This window comes from Parus major, chromosome 1 (assembly GCF_001522545.3).
Source record: "Parus major isolate Abel chromosome 1, Parus_major1.1, whole genome shotgun sequence".
In the NCBI taxonomy this organism is placed as follows: Eukaryota; Metazoa; Chordata; class Aves; order Passeriformes; family Paridae; genus Parus; species Parus major.
In genome coordinates, this window is record NC_031768.1 from 17,673,665 (window position 1) to 17,701,040 (window position 27,376).

A 27,376-nucleotide genomic window follows, 5' to 3' on the forward strand; every position below is an offset into this window, starting at 1 on the left:
CATCCTACTGGATTAAAATATACCAACTGCTTATATTGTTGGAATTTTTTTAAATACCTTACTTAAAAGAAGTAATTAAAACAATTTTGTTTTACTAGTTCAACTTCCTTCATGACAGGCTTTTGAAGTCTGAATTTATGTAAAACTGTTAAAACACTAAAAAAATATAGCAGATCCTCAAGTACAATGCAGATTTTTTTCATTCTAGTAAGGTGCCCAAAACTATTATAATAACTGTAAACAAAATGTCTGCAAAAATTGTATTGTTGCTTGATTTTCCAAAGTTATTTTAATTTCCTGGTTTCCAGGATTAAAATTTGACACTTTTCTTATGTATTTCTTACCACAGCACCCTTTAAAATGTTGAGTGGCCTAGCAGCTGCACTTTCAAGGCCTGAAATATCACCTAAATGTATACTAAATGTAGAAAACACACACTGCCTCTCCCACCACTGCCACCACCCCCATGAAGCTAGCTGGAATGAAATGGCTGTGCTCTGTGATGCATTTTTCTGGCCACATCTGTAACGCTTTATATCTACAAGAATCTAGCTGAGCACTTTCCTGGGCTTCTCATTGCCTCAGTTCTTTTCAGCACACCTCTCTTCTTGCTCCTTCATGTTCTTTTTCACAAAGACTCCTTGACTGTGTCCTTCTACCCCAGCACATGCTGTTGTGCAGCCTGGTGATGCTCTCTCAGTTCCTACACTCCTGTCTACCTCATGCAGGGAGGGCAAAAACTGTTGCCTGGACACTCAGTTGCCAGCAGAGCACATGAGAAGGACTAATGGAGTTGACCAGATTTTCTGGTCAGTGCCTCTGGCACCATTAACAATGAAAGCAGAAAGCACCAAGACCCTTCCCACAGCATTGCCCCTGACCTGTCAGTGGGTAGATTATTCTCTCCTCTTTCCCTAGCTAAAAGAAAATTTCCCCACTGATGTGCAAGTGGTGGGAATTGTGTCACTGCCAGTTTGTTTCTTCCCACTGCAGCCAATCAGCCAAAACCTTTCTTAAGTTGCAGTGCAGTGAACCACCACGTTTCTGTTGAACACCAGGGAAAGCTTTTGTAAGACTTTCCCCTAGTGGGAGAAACAATTGCTGGATACAGTGCCTGGTCTTCACAATCCATCTGTTAAATTTATGTGCTTCAACAGTACAACTCAGTCAACTGCACCTCCAAGGGCAAGGAGTAACTGTAACTTGGGAGCTCAGCCATTTGGAAGACCAACCAGGCAACTGTGATTTATTCCTAACCAGCAGACGAGGACCTTGCTAAGGCAGTTTCTCAATGTAAGAATGATTTTATCTTTTTTTTCTCTCTTTTCAGCCCTCTTGGCCAGCTGGCATCCCGTTTTTTACTTTTCCAGCGGGCACTGGTTCAGTTTGGCGTGATCCTTCAGAGTGGGAGCAGTAGCCTATTTAGAGCTTAAAACACATAAAGACTGACTGGCTGGAACTCCAGAGAACAACCTAGAAAGAGGCTGATGAGGGCACTTAGCCAGACCATCTCTGCAACACCATTGTTAAAAGAACCTGATATGCGTGTTAAGTAAACATCAAATATGCAAAACCCAGTATATGTAACATGCAGATAATAGCATAATGTAATGGGGCCTATCTCCAAATAAATAACAGCACCTTCATAACCACAGGCAGTTTTAATACTTTCTGTTCACTTTCAATGTCCTCTGGATGGGTCTTATCTATAACACAATAAAACTCCCACAAGCTCCAGCAGGAGCTGGATTTAGTATTAAACCCTGGCTAAAATGAGGGAAAGAAATTTCTCTTGCACATAAAAAGGCAAAAGCTCAAGAATAAATGTGATCCAGGAAGTTATTATATAAAGGCATTGATAATTTCATTTGCATATAAAATAATAACAAGAACGGAAGCTAAATTATCCCATATATACAGAAACCCTGGGTGTTCAGGATTGGCTATTCATTATTCTCTTGTCATATAAAGCAATTCAGTCTGCAGCTGCATTTCTCTTACAAATCCAATTCAATCAAGAGAACCGAAACATCATTAGCAAACCCACTGATTTATCCACCAGTAAAGTGCTGATACAGGCCTCTGTTCCTGCTGCTAATAAATTTTCTGCATAGCAGTGTTGGCTCTCTCTAGGGATCTCCCATTATTCTAATGACTACAGATTTCTAACTTAACCACTGGAATTTTTCGACCTGAAAGTCTGTAACAGTAGGGTTCAAAACCTGTGGGAGTCACAGGAAAGAAAGGACATGAGCCAAACTACCCAGTTGCATCAGAGATGTGTCTAGATGTAAGTTTAGATAGAGCAGCACCTTAGAAAATTGCTGTAGTAGGACCGTTTTTTCCCCTTTTAGAAATACATTGTCTCCTGTTTTGCTCATCACTTCCTATTTCCCTCAGTGGGCTTGTCTGCAGAGCTTTGCCTTCCTCTCTGTACCTTTCCCTGGCTCCTGCTTGGCTTGTTCCCTTAATTGCCAGCCTGCCAGGCTCATTTGCCTCTGCCTCAACCTCTGTTCTCCTACAGAACTGCAGGAAATGCTCTGATAACTCCTGGTTGCTGTTGTCTCTGGTTCCTCCTGCACATCATCTACCACCAGAGCTCTGGGCAGTCCCCTCTGAGCTCATCACAGCATCACTTTGTTGATACTTCATATGCATGAGCTCTTACCCACTATTTCAAGGCCTGGGCATGCACTTCTCCTTCCTTTTCAAGGTGGACTTCAAACAGTGTCACTTCTAACAGCCCAATGGGTGTTAGAAGCAATGTTGTCTTTTGGGAATAATTTTACAAGCTGCAGCTTCTGTAGCTTCTTTAATGGCCTTGGGTCATTTTGTCTGCCAGGTTCTTGTGATGTTTGGTTTGCCTGTAGCCCTTTCATATTTTAAGCACAAAGAAGCTATTTCCTTGGAATATTGGATGGCAGAATTAATGTTCTAGGCTATCTGGCAGTTACAAAACACTCATGTTCAGCCTGAACTTTATTTAAAAAAAAAAAAAAGTACAAAAAGTATGAATCTAGATTCACCTATGACAGTATAATTTGTTTAATATAGTTTTAATAAAAAGTTTTATTACATTCCTCACTTGGAATATTATTTTTCTATTTTCTGAACATGATATCCTGGAGAACAAGAGTCAAATAACAAGAGTCTTAAAAAAGTGTTCTTTATTTGAAAAATACAGGCACTCCTATCTATCTTACGTATGGTATAAAGGAAGATCAAATTATTACCAATGTAAGATACTTGACACTTTCATTTACTTTTTTTATCTTTTCTAATTGAAGAATGGATACATGTGGGTGACTAGTGTGTTCTGCTTTTATGTTTTAATCATGTACTTGTGCATTTGCAAAAATTAGCTGTCTGTACTGAAAGTAGGTGGAAAATGCCCTTGTTTAGAATAAATATTTGGTTTCTTTTAGGAAAAAATCACCAGGTTTATTAGTCTAGGAAATTAAAATTTATATTAATCTTTCAAACTCAACATTTAATATCAAAACGTCATCATGTTATTTTTCAAGTTCCTCAGCTGCATTTATCAGGTTGGGCTTTCTGGGAGGCCTCTTACTCATCTGACTGGAGTGGGTTGAGCTTTTCTACTCCTGAGTGTCACATTTCTGGCAGGTCTAATGTGTTTGGCTTTCTGTGAAGTCAGAAGGAGGTGAAGCATTTTCATGATGTCAGCAGATCTGAAGCCACACCTTCCTCCCAAAAACCACATCCCACAGAGCTGATGGAGGATGTTGTGTCTTAGAGCCGCTTTTGTTTCACTGTTAGAGGCAGTGAAACACCTGTGGGGCTGTGCCAGCTCCTGTAGCTCCCACAGCCCAGGACACCCATCCTCTGCAGCACTGTGGGCACACCGAGGATGTTACATTATTGCTGGCTAATGGAGTCTTCCCCATCTTTCCTCTAACACATCACATTTTTGCCACAAACCACAGCTCTGGGTATAGCCACTCGGCAGAACTGGAGTGTGCAAAGCAGGAAGAGCAGTACAGAAGCAATAAAACATACTGCGTGTGGGGAAGGAAAATCCCAACACAAAACCCAAACCAGCATTTTGGAATGTTTCTTAGCAGAACACTAAAGCTGAGTGGCCCTTTAGGACAGAATTTAACTCAGCTTAGTGATACAGTTTAAGGCACCATTCATGTTTACAGAGCAGCATTAAAACCTTCTGTAATCGGTTATGAGCTTGTACCTATTGACAGAAGTGAAAAAATGAGAACTAAAGTGAAATCAGCTGGCTGTTTCTTCGTCTCCATTGCCTAACTAGAGCAGGAAAAATGTTAAAATGACTCCTGCAATTTTCCTCCCCAGTTTTTTGAGTTTGATTTTTCAGTTTGCAAAAATGGCACCTGAGAATGTTCTTAAATGCTCTATGTGCCTGCCATCAAAGGAGTTTTCTACTTTGGAAAAAGAGAGAGACCCTTGTCTCAAAACATACTTTGCCAGGAATTCTGTCCTGATTAGGCTGCCTTGGAGCGCTTTCTTGGGAGGTTGCCATGCTGAAGTTGTTGGATGGCAGCCATGTGTTCAACACTCTCAAAATAAAGTCTTTTCCCTTAATTTGCAGTGCAACAGAAAACTGAGGTTAAACCTATTGATGCCGCTGGAGGGTGGGGCTAACATACATATGTATGCAATTATTTTCAGAATATTGCAATGAGTGCATATATGCTCACACAGAGGTTGCTCTGAAGTTGAATACTAATGTTCCTTGGGTATGCATTTTGCCCCTCTCTGGTTTCTTCATTCGCAAATTATTCCACATTCAAATCTCCAGTGGTACTAATGAAAATGTTGGATAATCCATACATTTGAGTCAGCTCCTCCTAAAGACCCTAGGCTGGCCTCTCCAGCCCACATGATCATACCTCACAATAGGAAATTAGCAAAGCACTTCAGTTAGTGTTTATATCCAAGCCTTCTAGACTGAACTCATCATCTCTGATCAATCTCAAATGAATTTTTGAGCCCAAACGTTTTAGAATGAGGTATGTGGAAGAATGCCTTCATAGGATTATTGTATCATGATTCACATAGCAGAGGTAAGACTTTTCTCTCTCTCACTTGGAGAAAATGTTGTCAGCATTTCTACATTTCACAGATCCATTCAGGAGTATAAAATGAGATGAGCTGCACATAAAAGGAAAGGTTGTATCCACTTGGTTTTTTTTTCTGTGTAACACTCATCTGTTTTCAGATTGTTGGTGTACTCTTTCACTTGCAAGCTTTCCACTCTGTGTAATCCTTTACTGAAACCACTCATGCTGTCTTACACCACATATTATTTCCTACACCATTCCCTACCAGGTGTGTGTTATATCTGTGGAATGCAGACAGCTAAAGGCACAGAAGCGAGTGCATGTATCCAGAATAAAAACATATATATTATATATATATATATATATATATATATATATATATATGTTCTGTGCTTAGGGCAAAGTCCATAATATAGGTCTAAGTAAAAGCAGAGCTCCTAATCAATATATTAATCCTTCATTTCCAATGATATCTCCTAATTTTATTTTTCTGTCTCTAAAATCACAAAGCAACATTGTTAATTCCACAAGTGAGTTCCACAAGCGATATCTGAAACAGAGATGAGTCTATCTGTTAACACTGAAGATGTATTTAGTACTCCATAATTAACACCAAAATGGTAATCACTAATTTTCAGATAAAATTAACTGTGCTGCACTGGGAAAAAAATATGCATTTTGTCGAATATATAATTATATATTTTTCAAAGCAATCACTGTTTATATTTACATATTGTGAAATAGTTGTTGGAAATGTGACCTACTTGGTAATAAGAAGCATTTTAATTTTGAAAACTATTTATGTCTTATAATATCATACCTGAATGTTAAATTCCAGGAGGAGTATCTACATGTTGGCAAAACCATATCAAATTACTTCTCATTTTTTCTCTTTCCCTTTTTTTTTTCTCTTTTTCCACAGACTAAAAAGTGCCAAAGATCTGAACCATTTTGTTCACCATTTTGCTGGATGAGCTTTGCAAATAGCTCTCTGCAGTGAGCACTAAAAAGTGGTCTGGTAGCAGCAGTTGGAGTCTAAAGTGGATCAGCCTCACATAACAGGTACAGAAGACACAGGAGAGCATGACTCATGCCCCTTGGTCTACCCTGAGATGCTGAGATGTGACCACACAGGTCACCTCTTCTTTACACACAGATATAAAGTGTACAAAGGGATCCAGTTGTCACCTCACTTCTCTTCAAATCCACAGCCTCTGTGAAGAGATCACATCGGAGAGAAAAACCACAGTATGCCTCAACTGTACATGGAATCACAGAAGCTCAATACAGAGAGAATGGCTGAACTCCCCTTGAGAAAGGTCTCAGAGAACACTCACTGCAACTAAAACCAGTTCTTATCACTTCTCATTTCCTTAAGCTGAAATACATCCACGTTAACATTCAAAAGAAGGGTGTTTTATGGTCCCTGATTTTATAGGGTTTTGGAAATTTGCAGGATTTTTGCAAAAGCAAAAATAGAGTAGTACTCCATACACTCACTCTAATCCTCTGGAAAGTGGCCATGACTGGTATCCACTGACACTGCCTATGTAGCAGTCAGATGAAGGAATATCATGATTAACCATTAGCTTCACTGTTAGCAGAGAGAGCCATGGCACACAGCTGATGTGGGAGCTGAGAACCCACTGAAACACACAACCCTTTAGCACATATTTTTTATTAAACCACTGTCTTTAATGCACCAGAATGTTTAGTCAAAGCTAAAACATTAAGTGGAAACACAGTGCCTTTGATTCTGTTTTTAACTGGGGAGGTTTCCTACCTGGGGCAATCTGTCTAGTTAGACAGCCTGAGGAAAGAGTGGGAGTGGAAAAGAGAGACGAACAAACAGGTAGCGGCAGCTATGACACCATTCCATCCTCAAAAAAGGGATTTGTTTCAGAGCTACAATGTTCTGCAGTGAAGAAGTGGAGAAACAGATGGAGTCTGGTAAATTAAAACAACAAAAAATAATTTTATGCAATGAGCCTTCCCTTAATCTAGAAACCTGTTTCACCACTAATTGCTGGAAATGGTCAAATACAGTAAAATATGATATTTCATACTGATGCCACGCCCTTGGTTACAACTAGTGAGATGCCTAGATCCCATATTGCCTCTTCTTCACTAATATTGAAGCTGAAGTTAAATTTTCTTCTGAACATGAAATGGCCCCCTTAAAACATCTCCAGAGAGGAACATACTGCTCCAGAAGAGGTTAGGAGGTAATCCAAGCATATTGCTACAGGGAGGGAAGGTGTCTCTCAAAACACCTGGTACCATGATTTAGTATTAGGGTAACTCTGCACATAGAAAAATGTTTGCAGATCACCTAAACTATGGAAAAAGTTTTAAGCAACCAATGTAGACAAATTACATAAATCAATGCAGAATTCTAACCTTCACTTTCTCTTTTGTAGAGCAAATCTGCAACACTCATAATCCCTTGATGAAGAGATTGTTTGGATCAGTCTGGCTTCTGGCATAATTTACAGCAGGTCTTTAGCCCTTCCTTACAGCTACCAGTGATAGCACCCAAGGAGCCATTCAAATACAGAGGCTTGCTGACATGCTGGACACTTCAGCCTTTCTCCTTTACATTGTGTGCTAGATACAAGAGCAAGAGCATGGACCAGAACCCAGTCATAATCCTTTCCCAAAAAAGGGAAATACCTGTTTCTCCAGACATCTTGGTTCTGAAATGAAATCCATTAGTTTCTATTCCTAGCAGAAATTTCAAGTATTCCCATCTCCTTGGCCTCAATTGAATATTACAATGTAGTTTTGTTTAAGGAACCAAAACTTCTGTCAACTTCTCTCTTCACTTATCAGAGACTTGGTAGCTCTGTGAGTGGAAATCCCCACTGACTGCTGAGCCATAACCAATATTTGGATAGCTATTCTTTGTCTTATCCTTTGGAGAGAAAAATTACCAACATTTGTGAGAATGGCAGAAAGTGAGTCCCACTGCAATTGTGTTGATATGGACAACTTCTTTTGCACTCCCTTAGGAATATCTGCAAGTGTAAGTGTGTAAACCCAGTCTGGACAGCACTGACCGACTTCCCCTGAAGAACTCGTTCTATGGATTTCAATGATGCAAAGTTACCTATAAATGCAAGTACAGTCAGAATTACGGGACATTTTTCAGCTGATTCTATTATAAATCAAGCTATTAATCAAGTGTGCTGTAGAAACTTAAAATAATATAAATTTCAACTAATTTTTATTTTAAAAAAGAAAATTAACTTACACCTTCACCAGCACATAGTGCTGCACACAGTGGGATGCTCTTACCATTTGCATTTTGTTCCTGCCATATTTCAGTGCTATTTAGTGCCACTCTAGTTAAGGGTCATGTGCTACTTCCATAATTAATCTAATTTTTCAAAGGTGCATAGCTCATCTACTTTAATTCCCAGGGAGGTCTGGAAGCAGCTTGCTAGTGATCAGCTTAGCTATGATTTTTTTTTTTTTCTATCTTTATAAAATGGCTTACTCCATCAATCCACTTATTGCCTGTTAGAGGAGAGGCATTTACTCCCTGTTCCCGCGGTGCTTGCATGGTGTTGAGCCCACAGACCTTCCTGGAAAAACATATATGTTCATTAATCAATGCAAAAGCCTCAGACCATTTTGGCCCAGGAGACTGTGATTTTTATGTTAATGGAAAAGAACCACACATTAACATTGCAACTTTATAATGAGTGCACACACTATTTTGGGAGCAGGGGCCTGAATTTCCAAAGTACGAACTAATTTTCCTGAAAATTAGTGTTCACACTTCTGTCACTCTTTTGCCTTTGAGTGTTATTAATACATTCTTAAGTAATCAATCTCAACTTGAGGTGAAAAATATAGTTACATAATTGAAAAAATTAATGTGTTAATGATCATAGGAGGAAATGAAATATATCCTTACACTGCCCATAAATAAGAGAAAATTAGTGTAGTATTATTGTGGCAAAGACAAAGGAAATGCATGCCAAGTACCCAGTTAATGTAAATCAGCACAATCTAATTGATATTAGTCCCTGTAGATGCACTTATTCTGTCTAAAGCACTGGCCTTTGTAACTGAAGCAATCAAACTGCTCTAATGGTAAAACTCCAATTCAGGAAAGCAACTAAACTGAAAAAGTGACTTTGCCATTCTCTCCCATCCCTGTCTTCAGTGTCTGTGAAGGATTACTCCTGTGTGACACTGTCATTTACCTCCAACATGTCTAGGTATGGAGAAGGGGCTACTGGTAATCTCCTAAGGGAGATGCACCGATATGCGCCCGAACTCCCCAGTCTGTTACTTCCCGGTCCCGTTCACCGAATTTTCCCAAAGCCAAGACACATTCCTCACGGTGCTAAAGGAATGACAAAGTCCCTGCGAGCACCGTCATGCACGGCGGTGGCTGGAACGCCGCTCCCGCAGTGCCGTGTGACGCTGGCAAGAGGCGTGAGACGCTTCAGAAGGGGCTGTGAAGATAAGAATAACATTGCTGAGCACTGGTATGGACAGTAACGAAATGATGTCGTGTATGAGCACACAGTGCCCTTGCCATTGTCACAGAGAAACATAAGGGGCAGGTGTTTCTGAAGGTCACGGGCGCCCGCAACTGAGGTTGCCAAGGTTGCCCGGGCGAGAGGGTCAAGGCTCCTGCCTGGCCGCGACCGCCCGTCCCTGGAGCCCCTGCGGACGAGCCTTGTCCCTTGTCCCTTGTCCCTTGTCCCTTGTCCCTTGTCCCGCTCCTGCGGGAGGCGGGCACGGGGCGAGCGCGAACCCGCGGCAGGCGGCGGCGGCCGCGGGGGGGCGCTGTGCCCCCTGCCCCGCGCGCCCGGCCCGGGCCGGGGCCGCCCCTCGCTCCCGCCCCTGCCGGCGCTCCCGCCCCTCGCTCCCGCCGCTCCCGCCGCAGGCCAGCCCAGCCCAGCCCGCCAGTGCCACAGCTGCGGCCGCTGCCGTCCGCCAGCCCGCTCACCCGGCACGGCAAAGCCCGGCACGGCACAGCAGCCCGGCACGGCACAGCCCGGCACGGCACGGCGAGCCCCTGCCCTGCGCCCCCCGTACCGCCCGACCACGCGAGCCAGCCATGGGTAAGCGAGCGCGGCTGCGGCAGAGCCCGCGCCCCGGGGCCGCGGGAGAGCCGCGGGGAGGCTGGGAGCGGGGGCAGGGGCAGGTGCGGGGCAGCCCCGGCGGTCGGCAGCCGCCTGTTGAGCGCCCCGGCAGCGCGGGGAGGGGGAGCGGCCGCCCCTCCGCCCGCCTCGCTCGGCGCCGCTGCCTCAGAAACTCCGCGCAGGGAGCGGGAGCCGGCACAGGGACACCCTGTCCGGCGGGACAACGGGACCGTGCTCGCCAGCTGCAGAGCGCTCCCTTCCTCTGGAAATAAACCATTGATGTGGATGGTGATGATGATAACAATAATGCAGAATGCGGAATGTAGTTTCGGAGGCGGTTGTCCATCCCGCCGTCCATCCCTCAAAAGCCGAGGAAGAGGCGCGCTCGGGGCTCAGGGGTGGCCGTGGGGCCGGAGCGGCCCCGGGGCTCTCCGCGGGGCTCGGTGCCGCCGCCCGGCGCTGGGGACTCGCTCGGTCTCGCCCGGCTTCCCCCCGGGGTACGGCGGGGCGGGGGCGCGCAGCCCCTCTTTACCAGAGCCGCGTCCCCAGAGGTGCGGGTCAGCTTTCGCCGGGGTGGGAAGTTCGGTCGGGAGAGGGGGGATAGCCTCGGGACACGGGGACGAGAGTGGAGGTGCCGCTGGAGATGGGCAGCGCCGAGTACTCCCGTGTGCCAGGCGTGATGCATTTAGGTGTGAGCGCTAGGGAATCCTGCGGGCCATTGGGATAACGCGGTGCGCTGTTCGCTCTGCAGCGGTGGAGGGAGGTGGGTGTGGGTGGAAAGTTGTGACTTCTGTTCCCAAACTTATGGGGAGGGTAGCGCTTGCGTGAGTGTGTGAACAGGAGCAGAAATAGGGCCCTGGGGAGGGAGAGATTCGTAGTGCACATGGGTCGGCAATCAGCACCCACCTTCAGCACTCCCATCCTTTCAGCATGGGACTTTTAGTACATGGGCTGCTTCCCGCGAGCTCTCTTTCAACCAACAATACATCCAAATTAATTAAGCAGTAATGAAAATTAGGAGGTTTGGAAAAAGAAAAGATAGAAAAATACAGAATCTTTGGTCTGGTTCGCCACTGGCATATCATTGCTTAGAGGTTGCAACTCCTAAAGCAGAGCTATCAGTGCGTGCCCGAGTGTTAATATGCACATACTGATGCTGGCACACTCTCTGGTTTTAATTAAGAAGAAAAAAAATTAATTACTCAGCCAAAGCTAAAGGAAGCTGACAGAATTCCTATGGTTGCTACTTTGTTAAATTAATTCGCATCACCTAATTCCCTAATTTCTAAATGCTTATTAAGTGTTTTGTTCCCTAGCTTAGTAGAGATCAGACTCCTCTAGTATTAGTGTCTTTTTACTAATCTTTTTGTAAGTTTTCTGCACCCCCTTTAGTGCACAGTAAAGTACTGATTTCTGTAGCCTCAGCAGCTCTGGTGGTTGAAACAAACCAACGAGCTGTATTAGCATCATCAAAAAGCTTATTTTTTGTGTCCATATTCTGATACTCATTTTTTAGATTATTCTTCTCCTTTGTGAACTTTTGATATTAAATGAAGCTGCAAAATGTGCAGCCTCTCTTCTTGTCTGTATCTTACTATCTTCCTCTTAACTTACACTTTTACTGGCATGGGTTGATGTCCCATAGGATTAATAAATGGGTTGATAAATCTTGGAATGGGAAGGGAAGAGGGATAGAAAGAAAGAAATATTTTTACTGTCTTCTTGAAAGTATTGATTTCCATGTGAAATTGTTCTTAAATGTCTTTGCTGCTAAGTGTGTGAAAATGGTTTTCCTTCAGTGAATTAAGTTGCTGGCAGTTTGAAATCAAGACACTGCTTTAAATCTTCGTCAGTGATTCACTTTAAGGAGAAGGCCATCTTAATTTCAGTACTAAAATCTTAGAAAAGCACTAAAGTTAGTCTTGCACATTGTGGGTCTGCAACAGTGTGTGAAATACATAATTTATGTCCATATAGAATGTGTTGTCCTGAATGTAGCAGTTGGGAAAAGGGGAGTGAAGACAAGAAAACTTTTCTTGAACATTTTGCTCATAATGATAATAATGACAACACAAAATTCCAAGGTCTACCGAGTTCTTTGCTTAGAAGCATTGTTGGATGACCAAGCTGTGTCTGAGTTAATGGCAGTTTGATCAGTCAGGAGAGGGGACTTGGAGCAGAAATTTCATATGAAGTACTTCAAAAAGAAGCCTTTGTCAGCTGGCAGTCCAGTCCCCCATGAATACAACGTTTTGTTTCTGTCATTGCATAACTGTTGCCTTGGCACTAGGTAGACTGAGGCTGATGTGATTGTCTCACCAGTCCTTGTGTGGAGCCCCAGTGCTGTTATTGAGCTTCTTCATCTGATGGCAGGGGTGTGTTAGACTGCTTCTCATTAAGACAGTTTGAGTTGTCCTTGCTCACACTAAACTTTTGTGTAGGACTGGCTTACCCAGGCTGTTTTTTGTTTCCCTTTTTGGAGGCTGAGAGCCCTATGCAGCCATTGTTCTTGGGGCTTTTGACTTCCTCAGCACTTCTGAAAATTTGGCATCCTATTTTCAACACCAGCTAGGGTTTGCACTGGCTGGATGGAGGGTCCTCAGTAATGACCAGTGCATTGCTTTGTGTATCTCCTGTGAGAAGTCCCACCCATGGGGATCTTACATTGTGGCACACACTCTCTAAAACATAGTGTTTCACTTAGAAAGTGGGAAGGGGGGCTGTTATTTTACAAAATGAACAACAACCAAAAAAAAAAGTGAAAAGTTTTGGTTCCTAGAAGTTTGAAAAGCATGATACAACGTCATTTCTTGGGAACTGTGTGTTTTTGTAATTTTACACATTTTCTTCTTTGTACTTTCCAAACTGTTGCTTTTTATTAAAAAAAAAAATAGCGGTGGGTACATATATTATATTTGAGTTGGTGGGATTTTTGGAAAGAGATACTGAGGAGAACATTGTCTGCAAACAGAGGATGAAATGATGCCTGTCTTTATGTGGGTTCTAGTCCCATTTCTCTGAAGCCCCAGTGCAGGAACTGCTGCCTTGTGGAGACTAAAGGCCTGGGAATTCCCAGAGGAGTCACACTGGGGCCATCTCCTGTCCTTCACACCTTTTCCAGCACATCCAGCTCCATCAGCAGAACTTGCTTCTGTGTATATGTAGTTCTTGCCTGCATCCCAGAGCAGACCATCCCTTTCTTGTAGGCATTATCTTCAGGAGTTCCAGCTTAGGGGCTGTTGTCATCCAGAGAAATGGTCCTTGCTTTTAGATGAAGTGTGTCTGAAGTAGGTTCAAATATTCCCTAAATCTGGCTTTCTTCTTATAAACAGCTGTAGGCAAATCCTGAAAGAGAATAATTCTTTCTTTCTATTCAGCTGTTCACTTTATTCAGGTAGGAGCTGAAATCTTTTGTGTCTAACATTAATAGTAAAATCGGATTAGCTTTGGTCACTAAGTATGGCTGGATTTCAATTTTCAAGTGTTATAGTCCATATTTTCTTTAATTGTACACCTCTTAAACATATTTAACCCCATTAAAAGAAAAGAAACTAATATTCAATTTATCTTCTCATAAGACCTGTGAAATACAAAATTTTATACTGCTGCCCTTCCTCTATCTCTGCAGCACCTGTTTGTGCTGGGTATTTCATTTGCCTTCTTACTGTAATCCTTCTTGTCTGAGAAGGAGATGGAGGAGAAAATGTTGTGCATTTCAGATATTCCTGGTATCTTAAACAATTTGTGTTTTCACTATATTTACAGGTTCTTCCTCATCCTCTCTTTAAGTGTGTGGTTCTGTAATATGGGATATCTTCTGTCCTGTGTGTTAATTCTATCTCTTCTAGATCTTGAATTGTTACATTTCAGAAATAGATAGTGGATGATAGATTGCCTCTCTGGCAGGTCTGAACTGTCAGTGCCTGATTGCTTGTCTTTTTCAGAGTATTTATACAATTTTTAAAACCAGTTGAAGTCTCCAGGTGTTTTCTAATCATATAATATTTTGTTTTGACCTTTAAAGATCAATAATCTTAACCCCTCTGCTATCTGCAGGGACGTCTTTTCACTTGCTCAAAGCCCTGCCTAGCCTGACCTTGAACACTTCCAGGGAAGGAGCATTCAGGGACAACTTCGCTGAACAATATTTAGTAATATCTAAAGTCTTTATCTAAAAAAATAAGTCCAGAGTCCATTTCAGGATAAGGTGAAAGAAAATTTGAAACCAAACTCAGTGAAGCCCACTTCCAGTTATCTCTTTTTTTTCATCGTACAGCAGTATCACATTGAGCAATTCATTAGTGAGGATTTCTCTCTTGGAGATACACAGTTGTTGAAGCCAGATGCAAAATAACTCCTCTTATTCTATTTCCACTGATAGTTTTTGGATAGAAACGTGATGTTGTCTTTTCAGAAGTGGGAGAACAGTGAAATTTCACTGAAGCGAAGCATTTGCTGAGGGAACTGCTGTGTGTTGTTGCATTGCCTCGCTCTCCACAGCGGCAGCTCTTCTCACTGATGGATTTCTCTTCTGTTTGACCTCCCCACAGGCACCCCAGCCATGTGTGTCCTTTGCCTTTGCTCAGACATGCACACACCTGGTCCCCATGAGTGCGTGCCCTGCAGCTGCCCAGGCAGCACAGCTCCTCTGGGCACTCCTCGCACCGTTCGCTGAGGTGCCGAGAGCTCACACAGAGACACAGGAGCTGCCTTCCTCGAGCCCACCTGTAAAAAATTCACCCTCTTCATGGCCCCACACTGTTAATGTAGTGGAAGATGATGGAGCACATGGCGACTCACACTGGCACTGGGGTTCCAGTCTGGTGAGGCATGTGGTGGGACATTTGGGAGCTCATTTTCCAGGGTTCGCTTATGCATGCTTGTGGCTGCACTGGTTTGAGAGAAATCAAGATTCTTTCTGTTCTTTTGGCTGGCTCCTTAAAATCCATTTATGTACAAGTGCCTCTGGGTTTGCATTGGTGTGAGCAAATGTAAGGAAAGATAGATTAGTTCTCATGCGGCACATCAAAGATGATTGTATCAAAGTGCTGGGTCCCAGCTGAGCCTGCAAGCCTCTCTCTGTACAGGTGCAGAGTCCTGTGTGGGGAGGATTACTGGGTCAATACCCACAGTGGTCAAAGGGCAAAACAGAGCCCACCACATCCATCTCACAAGCTGGCTTCTTCCAGGTCATGTAGCTTGTGGCCCAAAGAAAGGAAACTTGGCTTGACAGTACCCAGAGAGGAATCCACATCTCCTGATCCCTTCCCAGCCTTTATTCTGCAGCCAGGTGTGAACTTGAGACAGCTTTGGTGCAGGGGTGGCTGTGCCAGTCAAAACCCTGTCACCACCCCCATAAAGACAGTGGGCATCAGTGGAGATGTCACCATTCAGTGTAACAAAGAGGTAGCATCCTATGCACCACTTAATTCTTAGCTGTTTGTTGCTTTCTATTGCTGCTCTGTCTTGGTGCTTTGGCAGTCTTCCTCTCCATAATTATTTGTCTCTTGGGTTTTAGGCTCAAAAGCTTGCATGGTAGTTGTGGCTTGGGAAACATTTACAAGCAACACAAAGAACTATGAGAATTCAACATCTTTTGTTCTCCCTGGTTTTGGAGCTCTTTGAGTAGCAGTAAATTTCAAAATGTGAATGGAGTTTATGTTTCATTAACAGAAGGATGTGTCAGCCACAGAGCTATTGATAGGTACAAACCTCAGTGCTTTTCTCTGCATCACTTTTGAGTGTGTTTGTTTTATTTTTGATAGTTGTGCACATGTCACACTTGGAAATTTTAGCCTAAAGTTACATATACAGAAAAGGGCTTTCAGAAATGTGTTTGTACTTTAATATTTGGGATACTTATTTTTTTTTTTTTTTTTTTTTTTTGCCTGGGGCCAGATGTTGAAAAGGACTGTGGCTCAAAAATAGCTGGGACCTGGGTCATGAGCAAGACTGGACTTCTTGAACTCATTTGAAGTATCCAGTACAAGATACAGCTTTCATGATTTTGTTTGGGGTTTTTTGAATGTCAGTTAAGTGTATAGAGCAATTGTTGCATATTGCAGCCTAAAGCTCTTGTCTTTAAATACATTCCTTCAGTGGCAGTGGAAATACAAGAATTGCCCTGGTGTAAACCATACATAAATCAGAGTTGGATTGCACTGAAGGCAAACACTGAAGGCACACAAAACTTGTGCAGGAAGGAGTAAGGAAGCAGCTGTCTTGCCTTCCAGGTGCTGGTTTGTGGATAAACAGACAGAAAGGACACCTCATGTTAACAATGCAGCTGGTGGGGAGATCCAAACCCACAGTAAATGATGGGAATTCAGCCAGAGGAGGATTATGTTTTGAGTAGTGCACTGGTTTTCTCAATGTTGGAAATGGATACTTACTGGTTGTTTTGCTGAGCTGGAGCAGTGGAGTCTGCCGCTGATGGCTAAGTGGGAAGGAATCTGACTCCCTCATGCTGCAAGCAAGGCATGGCTGGGACTCTCCAGTGTCTGGGTTCACCCTTTAGTCTATGTTTTTGCCAGCTTGCATGCTAACAAATTCATTGAGGCTTCTCAATCCTAATGCTAAGTATGTGTCAGTGAAGCTGCTGGGTGCAGGTGAGCTCTGTTTGCCTGTTGTCACCTGCAGACACCCTGTAGGAGCCCCCTTGGGTGTGTGGCTGCTCTTGGGTCTTAGCTATCTCCTCAAGAGACATTTCACACTTTTTTTTTTTATTATTTTTTTGAATTCCATGGGTTTATATGTGTTTTCTGATGGACACAAATGTTTAATGGCATAAGACAGTGCTTTCATCAACTTAGACTTCTTTTTAAAATTTCTGAAGTTTGCGGTTCTGCAATTTTCTGTAAGGATTTCTGGAATGGAGTCCTTGGCACACACAATGCCAAAAAACACTGCAAATCTGAGCTAGTGCAGAGCACTGGCTGGATCTTGAATACTTTTTCATAAATTCTTTACTAAAGTAGTTTTAATTTTCTTGTTCTCTGTGTTTTCTGTATCTTATAGTTTTCTTTTTTCTTTGTTTTATTTTTTTTGAAGGAAAAACTTTTGGAAGGTTTTAAGTGATTGCTACTTGTGTCTAAACTTAGGCTTTTGTTACCAAAACCGTGTTGACATAAATGTCATGCACTTTCCCAAACAAAAGCATAAAATGAGATTTTGTATTTGTTAAGCATACAGCTGAAAATAAGTTTGCCACATGGAACTTCCCTTGTGGGAAATGAAATGCTTTTCTTGAGCTGTTTAGGCGTGCGTTAAAAAAAAGTCATGAGGAAATAGAGATGTCTAGTGGGAGTATTCGGAGTTCTTTTGGTGCAAGCACTGGGATTTGCTCCAGCACATCTGTGGAGAACCCACAACTTGCAAGGTGTAAAAACAAGAACACTTCATGTAACATCTGCTCACGCTCTGTGATGGGCACAGGTACAAAAGCCTTGAAATCTCTGAGATATTTGTCATGCCATGTCAAGGGAATGTAACAGAATCCAGTACATGGTCTGTTACTGCCTGCTCTCCAGCCAGTGAAGTTATTAGGTACTAAAGCTGATAACAGTTACATGGAGCCAAAGTTTTGCATAAGCTAATGCGAGGAATGCAGTGCAGAGGGGGCTTTGCTATGTGTGACTGATGGAGCCCGCATTAGTAATTATTTCCCTCATGCAATGTATACCTTCACTTCATAGATGTTTCTCCCATTCTGTGCTGAAATTGAAATGGTGATTTCTTGTGCTTGGTAATTGTCTGATGAAAATGCCCCAATTCAGATTATGTCTGGAGACTTAAAGAAATAATGATGTGGAATGAAAAATAGCCAGATAAGTAATTTTTGCTGGGCTTAGCCTGCAATTTTTTGTTTCGCTCTTTAAATTATTTTTAAGCAGTTTGAAAATACCTGTTTTTCTCTTCAAACTTTGTCTATGAGAAGCCTACAATAGATACTTTATCTTTAACCTTCTCCTAAAATTCTTCGACGTTTTTTGTGTTATCTGCCTCTGATATTCTTGCAACACCATGCTTGAGAAATTGTTATAATCTATCACATACTAAATTCCTCTTACTCCTCAGTGGAAACCTCAGGAAAGCAAAAAAAAAAAAGAACAAGGAAGGAGTAAAAAGACTCAGAAAAGGCTGATTTAAAGTAACTGGCAGACTGAAGGTAGGTATTCAAGGAGGGGGTGGAACTGAAACAAAACACAAATGAGGTAGCAGTGTGAGTCAAGACTCAATTGATTTCATCCTTGAAGTCTGCAGATTTCATTAAAATTATTTTATATTCCTGTAAAACTTTATTTCTGGATTTTTTTTATGTTTCCTATGGCTGTCATCATAAAATCTGCTAAATGTTTTCCCATTACCATCAGCTTTCTAGCTTGTCCAGAATGGTTTAGGCTCTTTCCATTATCCTCACAGAGAGGAAGTACTGGACATCATGGTCAAACCTTGTCCTTCCCTCCCTCTAGGCTGTTTTCCACTAGGTTTTTTTGGGCAGGGGTGTGTGGGTAGATAGTTCCCTGCCCCCCTTATTCCTGTTGGCATTTGATCCTCCCCTGAAGACTTTCTCCATGATGTGACGTCTACAAGCGCTTGCTGGTTTTGCATGCAATGCGATTCAAGTGCAGCTGTGACTGTGACTTGTACTTCCAAGTACAGATGTACAGATGTACCTCTCTTAGAGACAGAAAACCAGAGAGACTTTAAAGAAACAGCCTTAAAATAAACAGAAAGTCAGGAGACACTTCCTTAAAGCAAAATTAAGGGCTTTACTGGAGGGAGGTTGGAGTCTTAGATTTCTATTTCCACAGTAACAAAAAGGCATGGCACATGTGGAAGATTAAGTGTTGTTGCCAAGGCTAATGGAAATGTCCCAGCTGCTGTTAAAACCTGACATATAACTGTGTTAATTACTGCACACTGAGTCTTCTGTTCCTAGAAGAACATGCAAAGAAAAAGGTTCAGGAAAATGCCAGGGTAGTTACAGTCAGCACTAGTTCCTTCTCCCTCTTACAAAACCACATTTAGTTGATAAAAATACTTTGTTTCATGTTTGATTAGTTGATCTTAGATAGCACTGGTACTTTTTGACTGTAGAGATACCCGCAAAATTGGTCAGTAAGATGGCTTTAGGATGACTATCTACTTTCTGAAGATTACTTACCCTTTTAGAAAGAATTATGTTCAGAGTGGTTAGAAAATTAGAAATGTTCCTTGTTTGTCACAGAGTTGTTATGGTTTAACCGAGGGATGAGAATGGAAACAGCACCTGAGTTTCTGTTGAAAAAAACCCCAAAGAAACCCTGCCAGTTACTTGGAAGTGTAGTGTCTTTGTTCATTAGTTGTTCCTCTGGCCTGCTAACTGTGCAGAACTCCTGAGAAGAGACTGATGAGCATGTCCTGGTTTTGGCCAGGACAGAAGTATTTTCTTGTACAGTAGCCATGAGGGGGCAGAGTCTGGAGCCTTGTGGGTGTATCTGGGTTGCTATTCTGTACCACCCCCATCACTGCCAGCGATGGAAGTAAGGGACACCTGGGAGGAACATGGGCATGGCGTGGGGGAAGGGTGGCATGTGGAGCGTGTCTGCCATCGTTTTTCACCATCCCAGGCTTGGTGATCATATTTGCCTGTAAATCACCCTCTTTTTATATACTTTTTTTTCTTAGTGTTGTTACTGGTACTGTTAATTTTCTTATCTCCTCACTGTTTTCAGTAACTTGTTCTTACCTCAACCCATTATCTCTGCCTTTTGTCTCCCATCAGAGTGGGGAAGAGGGGAGTGGCTTGTTGTTTTCTTTATAGTGAGAGTACAATATTGGGGATTGCCCTTCCTAGAACAGGATGGTGGACTTCATAAGAAGACACAGAAGGGGAAAAGCAGTTCTCCAGCCAAAATGTGAGTTCCCAAAACACTCCATGCTCTTTCCCATCATATAAGATTATCAATTCAGAAAATACCATCATGCTTGTTTAAGTTATCTACTGTAATTCTTTTAAAAATACTTGATCCTTAAAACCCTTGTTTTTTAGGGAAGAGACTGGTAGATATTAGTAGGAGGGAAGCATGCCTTTTTCCTTCCATATGTGTTTGTGAGCGTGACTGCTGTGCCCACTTCCCACATGGTCAGTAGTCTGTCTTCTGCATGTGTGAAACATCCCTTATGTTGGCTCCTGTACCTTGTAAATAAAGTGTTTTCTATTGCCTTACTCAGAAAATATGTCAAGCTTTTTGTTACATATGTTTCATTGCTCTGACACTTGTGCTTTGCATTTGCATGTGGTTCTTAGATCTCTGTGGAGAGACATTTATTCTCCCTATCCAAGTTTAAACATAGGAGAAAAATCATGGAATTGTAGGATGGTTTGGATTGGAAGGTGCCTTAACAATTATCCAGTTCCAACTCCCCTGCCATGGGCAGGGACACCTTCCACTAGACCATAGCTCCATCCAGCCTGGCATTGAACTTCCAGAGATGGAGCTTCCACAACTCCCTTGGCAATCTTGTTACAGAGTCTCACCACCCACACAGTAAAGAATTTCATCCTAGTTATCTAATCTAAATCTGCCCTCTTCTCGGTTTAAAGCATTGCCCCATGTCCTATCACTACACTCCTTGGTAAAGATCCCTCTGCATCTTTTTTGTAGGCTCCCTTCAGATACTAGAAGGTGCTTCAAGGTCTCCCCAGACCTTTTCTTATCCAAACTGAACAGCCCCAGCTCTCTCAGCCTGTCTTCATAGGAGAGGTGCTCCAGCCCTCTGATAATCTTTGTAACCTCCTTGGGACCTGCTCCAGAAGGTTGATGTCCTGTGCTGAGGATGCTGGACCCCAGGGCTGGATGCAGTGCTCCAGGTGGGGTATCACACTGGCAGATTAGAGGGGCAGAATTACCTTCCTCAACCTGCTGGCCATGCTGCTCTTGATTCAGCCCAGAGTACAGTTGACTTTCTGGGCTGCAAGTGCACACTGCTGGTTCAAAGTCAATTTTTCATCCACCAACCCCTCAGGTCATCCTTGGCAGAGCTGCTTTCAATCCACTCGTCATCTGGCCTGTATGCATGGTTGAGATTGCCCTGACTCAGGTGCAGGACCTTACACTTAGCCTTGTTAAGCTTGCCTTTGTTTGCCATTTTAATACTATTTTCTTGTGTCAGGCTAAATCACTGATATCACAGCAGTATCCCAAAATTGAATTTATCCTGAGCCTTTGCATGTGGTCCCAGAGACATTCAGTATTGCCAGAGACATTTTATGCACGCAGGTGACTTTCACATCATGAGTGGACGTGTAGCAGTAACCTGTGCTCTCCTGTGGCAGACACACAAGATGGAACTGTGACACTTAAAGCCATCAGGCTTGGCAGCTGTTGTGTGCCCTGCTTTGTCCTGAAGGGGACAGCCGGGAAGAGCTCCCTGGTGACAGCCTGCATCTCAGGCCTTCCACAGCACTTGGTATGTACTGTGCCAGTGCTTCCTGCTAGGAGATACTGGCAATTCCTTTAAGATCCTTCCCTTAAGGTCATCATGGCTTTAAGGAGCTTTTGCACTTATTGTCTTGGAAACTGCCTTTCTTCCTTGAGCATGACCTGCCAAGGCAGCTGTGTTTCTCTTAAGCACTGAAGTTGATGATACAAAACATGAAGCTTGAGAGGAGGAGATCAGGATTCCAGAACTTCTTAGCTGTGTACTCACTGTCAATGTCCCTTCTGTGGGAGACTAGAATGATCAGGAGATTTTGTGCCTGCAGGACAAAGTGTAGGCCATGGCTTGGACATCTGTGATCCTTTCTGCAAGGGTTTTTGAGGAGGGTGCTCATATGGCCTTTCTGGGCTTAGTGTGAAAGAAGACAAGCTTTTTTTTTTTCCTCCTGGTGTATTTTTGTTGTTTGTTGTTTTGTATGTTTGTTTTATTAATGAAATACAACAGAAATTGCTTTCTTCAGATGTAACAGTAACATTGCATAAAAGAGTCCTCCTTGTGTTTGTGGAGGCTGCTGACAGTCTTTGGTTACATCAAGCCCTGTGGAGTAGGTGGCTTCAAATCGGAGGGTAATGAGGATGCCCCTGTATGTGCTATGGCACAAGCTGCAGAGTGTGAAAATCTGGCAGTGTTCTGCTTGGGCTGTGTAGCTTCTCTCCTCTCAGGGTTCATGTAGTAACCTAAACTTAATCTCTGTTCACTTCATCTTAAATTGCCCATTAACTCAATCTTATGCTGGCATGCAGACTTTTTCATTTCCAGTTTTACTTGGGAATGCTAGCTCTTTAGTCTCTTCATGAAGCTGTGTGTGGGCTTACCTGCATTTGCATGGTAGGAGTTTGCTCAAGGAAATACCTTCCCAAATGCTAGCTCCAGCAGCTGTGTTCGTTCCCCTGCAGGCACGTGGAAGAGGCAGGGCAGCAGTTGCCAGCAAGCGTCACCACCATCTTTTGTTTCACTCATAGCTATGGTGACCCTGGATGTGAGACCAGGAATGTATGCACTGGAGATGATTTAAGGAAATGTGCAGCACTGCATACTAATTGATTCAGGTCATGGTACTCACAGGATAAGTGTAGCAGCTTCCTGCCTCCCAAGTGGTTCCTGTGGTTCTGATGTGAACCTCTTTGGCTTATGCCAAGAAAAAAAACAAACTGCGTAGTAATTAAAATTAACCTGACCTGCTTTAGAGGAGCCTGGTTTGAATTAGGGCACAATTATTAAAGCAGTATTTGTCTTTGCTAAATCTTTCCCTTTGCTTCCACATCATTCATTTCCTGCCATTCCATCAGCTCAGTAACTGGGGTAGCATCTGTTTATATGAGACCCCTCATGTCTGAGGAGGAGACCAAGGCTCGGCCAACACAAAGCACAAGCCTTGGTGGGATTCTGACAAGGGTGCAGGGCTTGGTGGCCAACGGGGTCTCTGGCTGTCCCATCTCCAGAAAGCCAGCACTATGGGAGTAGAAAATGGGGAGTGAAAGGATAACTCTGTGCATAACTGACCTGAATGCTGTTCTTCTCATGGGTGTCTAAAATAGTTAACATAATTGGGCTGCTTGGAGTTTACTGCATAAATCCAAGTCCTCTGAGCTTTAAGGGCATTGCCTTTTATATCTGTGTGTGGGAAATTCAAGAAAAGCAAGAGTGCAACAGTTTTAATCTCAAACCATGGAAGCTTCATCAGTTTGAAGGCTCAAAGTCCCTTGCTTGTGGTTTTTGTTCCCATGAGCTAGATGATGTGCCTATTTTTTCTTTATAAGTAGATGACAATGACACCATTTTAAGGTTTCTTAAAGCCCTCTTTGTTGGCTGGGTAATAGGTAAACAGGTAAAATAATGATAAAATAAATAAAATAATTGATAAAAAAATGCATTAAAGCCATTTTTTGAATAGGAGCATTTTGCATTGGGTTGTCTTTCCATCAGGTCACAACTACAAAGTGCCAGTTTCAAGGTTTCTCATATGACAGCTGTGCTGCTTGTTTTCCAAGACATTTTTCAGACAGGAACCATTGGCAGCTGCTCAAGTGTTTTCCCAAATTCTTCTCTGGTATAGTGCCTGGATGCCCTGTTGCTTCTGCCTTGTTCTGCTGTGCTGTACAGTGGTGTGGTAAGGTCCTCCATGGTTGTGCTCTGGTGATGGAGTGAATATTCTTTTTTCACCATTTGTTTGTTTTTACAGTGTTTAACAAGTTGATGTTGGCAGAAAAACAAAAACCAGTAGGATTATTTTTGATCCTAACAAGCAGGATACTTGTATTAGGAAGGTCTTTCTCTCAAAAAACTGAAATGTTTCTTGGGAAAAAAATGTTTGACATGCACATTGTGTTATGCTGCCTTTTTTTTTTCCTCTGAAAGATTTGTCTCTGCAGTGAAATGAAATTGATCCTTAGTTTGAAGACTCGTATTGGACATCCCCTCAGCTTGGGAACAATTGGAAAGGAAAGCAAATATGAGTTGTACAGAGAGACATCGTTTTTGGCTCTGATTTTCCCTGATTCTTCCTTTGAAGTTCTAACTTATCTTTTGAAAATATGAGAAATTAGAGGTTACTAAACATAATTTTCTGCACTCCTATAGAATGATTAAGCATTGATAATATCTAAACATGGCAGTCCCTTATCCCTTTTTGAAGAATCACATTTTTACAAGATACCATTAACCCCCAATAGCTGTAAAGAGTCTCATGTTCTCTAGAGAGCATCTCTTTGTGGTCTCCTTGCTTTTTGTGCAAGGATCAGTGTCCTTCAGAGAGCTGCAGATGCCTAGTGCTTTAACACTGCAAAATCTTTGCTCTTGGTTCCTGCTCCTATCCAGCCATTGTCTGTTGTAGTCCTCGAATGCTGAAAAAAAAAGTCACAAGACTTGCTATTATTTTGGAGGCTTTTGTTTGCTGTTTGTTTTCTGAGCATTTAGTGGCTGGTACTTACTTCAAATTTTCCTTCTTCCATGGTGATGAATGGAAATCTACTTTTTTTCTTTTTTTTTCCTCTCTTTTTTTCTATTTCATAATAAAAGATATGAAGGCTTTCATACTTTAGAACTGGGAGTTGAGCTGAGCACCAGATCTTGAGAAACTTGGTGATGGTATTGCAAGAGGCAGTTCTAGCATGTTTCTGCTTACATAACTCTAGTACCTTTGCTATTGCTTTGGGGGAAAAAAAGGCTCAGTGTGTTCCATTTTACCTGCCCCTGGTTTTTATGCTCTTTTGTACAGGAATATGCTTCAGTTCACCCCTGTTGGGTCACTAAAGAGGCTCCATCAGTTGTTACATCTTTGTTACAAATGTGTAGTTTATAACCAATAAATTTGAGAGTATGGGAATGGGATTTTTCAGAGTATGTCATTAAGGAAGTGTTGCAAAACTGATGTAAGGGTCATATTCTTTTGCTCTGCAAGCTCTGCATTTTCCAGGCAAACTTTGCCATAACAGAGCAGTTAGGAAGCAGTGGTTAGTGGGTCAGACAGGCCCAGGGGGCTAAACTGAGGTTTGCTTAGCCAAATGTTAGTGCTTTTTAATCAACACTGAATTTTGCGTGCAGCATTCTCTTCCTTCCCCAAAGCCATAACAAAAAAAATACAAGGGTGTTCAATTGGGTCATGCACAACATCTGTCCTTTACTAAACCAGTCAGGGAGGTACCCCAGTGAGGGAAGAGAAGCTGCCTATAGCTACTGTTAGAGTATCTTTTCACCACTGTGGCTTTGGCAGTCTGGGACAAGCAGCTGTCGATGAAAATCTGCGTGTGGTCCTCACACCCCAATTTAGAAGGAAAAGGAGAATTTCCTTTCGGATTTTGTGCTGGATTTTTACAACAATTGCAAAATTCCAATAAAACCAATGAAAATTGGAAGTGAAATTAATTTACAGTGCTGTGAAATAATTGCATAGATTTCTTTTCGCCCTGTTCAGCTTTCTTAGGTGTTAGGCTGCTTCACACTAAGGAATTGTTTTGTCAAATCTCTCTGCTGCCACCTGTTCAGGCTCCAGTAAATGTAATTAATGTGATGGTAGGAATGACAGAGGCTTTGGCCTCTCTTGTCTAGATGGTTTATATATTCTCCACCACAGACTATGTGTTAATTGGGCAATCCTGATAAGTTTCAATTTGCTTTGGTACAGGACTTTTTCGACAAAAGACTCCATGGAGGCCAATTTAACTTTTAAAAAGCCCATTGCAGTAAAAAAGCCTCGGTAAACATACAGTGTGGGCATCTTTGATTTGAAGTTTTTAAGTTCAGCTGAACTTCTTCCAATTAATGGGAGTTTATTATCACCCAAAGCAGGCTGAATCTATGCTGTATTTTAAGCTAAGAATCACAATTTACTGGATACTTACTAGTGGCTGCTGTGAAGGAACTTAAGAGCAAAAACCTGTAATTTTCTTTTTTAAAGTTCTGAAGTTCTTCCATGAAAAGAAATACAAGGATCTACTTTGAAGGGTCTCACAAGGATGATTGAAGTCCTGCTCGTGGCCCTGCACAAGACAGTCCCAAGAGTCGCACCATGTGCGTGAGAGTGTTGTCCAATCACTTCTTGAACTTTGTCAAGCTTGGTGCTGTGACCGCTTCCCTGGGGAGCCTGTTCCAGTGCCCAGCCACCCTCAGGGTGAAAAACCTTTTCCTGATATCCTGTCTAAACTTTCCCTGACACAGCTTCATGCTGTTCCCTCGGGTCCTATCACCAATCACCAGAGACAGGAGATCACAGCCTGTCCCGGTGCTTTCCTTCATGAGGAATCTGAACACTGCTGTTGCTTTACTGTTGCAAAGAACAGGAAAGTTAACTTGCTTTTGCCTTGTTTTGGATGAAGAGCTTAAAAATAAAAGCAGTAATTATTTTCAGGGGGTGGTTTTCTACAAAATATTATGGCAGTGGATGACTTTCCTCTGAAACTTCCAAAGCCAAATAGTATTAAAGGTAATGAAGATTACTTTGAAGTGGGTAACTCCTCTCTGGAAAGCCTGGACCTACTGTCTTCTCATAATGCTCAGTGTTGGCCTCTCCTTTCCCATTATATGGCAAGCTGCAGAGAGACAGTGGGTGCAAGTGGAAGTATAAAATGCATATTGATAAAAACCAAAAAACCAAATACGCTAGAACACGAAAGCAAGTGCACATTTATTTAAATAACTTATTCTCAGAGGAGAACTGTGTTTCAGGGTACAATGTGTTAGCATCACATCCTGATTAGTATGGAAATTTGTCCCAGTTCAGAAATGCACTGGTGGATGTGTCTCCTCTGATGCACCAGCAAGCATCCTTGTGAGCTTTAGAGGTAATACTTGGTGTACTTGGCAGCAGAATATACAGACACATACTGAGTCTGCTCCTTCAGGGACCCTATGTGCATGCTTGTGTTAAAAGAAATGTCAAAAAACACCCGTGCACAGCAGGCAGAATTTAACTGATTTTAGACTTTGCAGTAGTGGTTTATTACTATTGAAAATGTTTGCTTGCTTTAATGGACAGGAAAAGTCATGTTTTGTGTTAGACTTAGAAACAGGAAGAAAAAAATGGTTTGGAACAGTGTATAAAGCATGACTTGGAATAATTTTTATTTGGCTGAAACTTTGCATTAAAGACCAAATGAAAGACTTCCTTAGCTTCATTTTTCAGGTAAGTAATTACTGAAATATGCATTGATATGTGATAATCCAGGAAATTTCTGATTATAATGAAATCTACCAAACATGATTTACGCTATTAGGACAATTTTGGAAATGTGGTTG

At 42.3% G+C, this 27,376-nt stretch overlaps 2 protein-coding genes across 3 annotated transcripts in view; both read left to right on the plus strand.

Moving 5' to 3' along the window:
- The window catches only part of GEMIN8 (gem nuclear organelle associated protein 8), a 35,415-nt gene extending 33,337 nt beyond the window's left edge, over nucleotides 1–2,078 (plus strand). The window contains exon 5 of the mRNA XM_015647418.2: nucleotides 1,331–2,078. Coding sequence (XP_015502904.2) covers nucleotides 1,331–1,433 — 103 coding nt within the window. The 3' untranslated portion in view covers nucleotides 1,434–2,078. The remainder of the gene's footprint in view (nucleotides 1–1,330) is intronic.
- Nucleotides 2,079–9,949: 7,871 nt separating this feature from the next.
- The window catches only part of GPM6B (glycoprotein M6B), a 106,168-nt gene continuing 88,741 nt past the window's right edge, over nucleotides 9,950–27,376 (plus strand). For both annotated transcript variants that reach the window (XM_015620275.2, XM_015620295.2), the window contains exon 1: nucleotides 9,950–10,138. In XM_015620275.2, coding sequence (XP_015475761.1) covers nucleotides 10,135–10,138 — 4 coding nt within the window. In that variant the 5' untranslated portion in view covers nucleotides 9,950–10,134. The remainder of the gene's footprint in view (nucleotides 10,139–27,376) is intronic.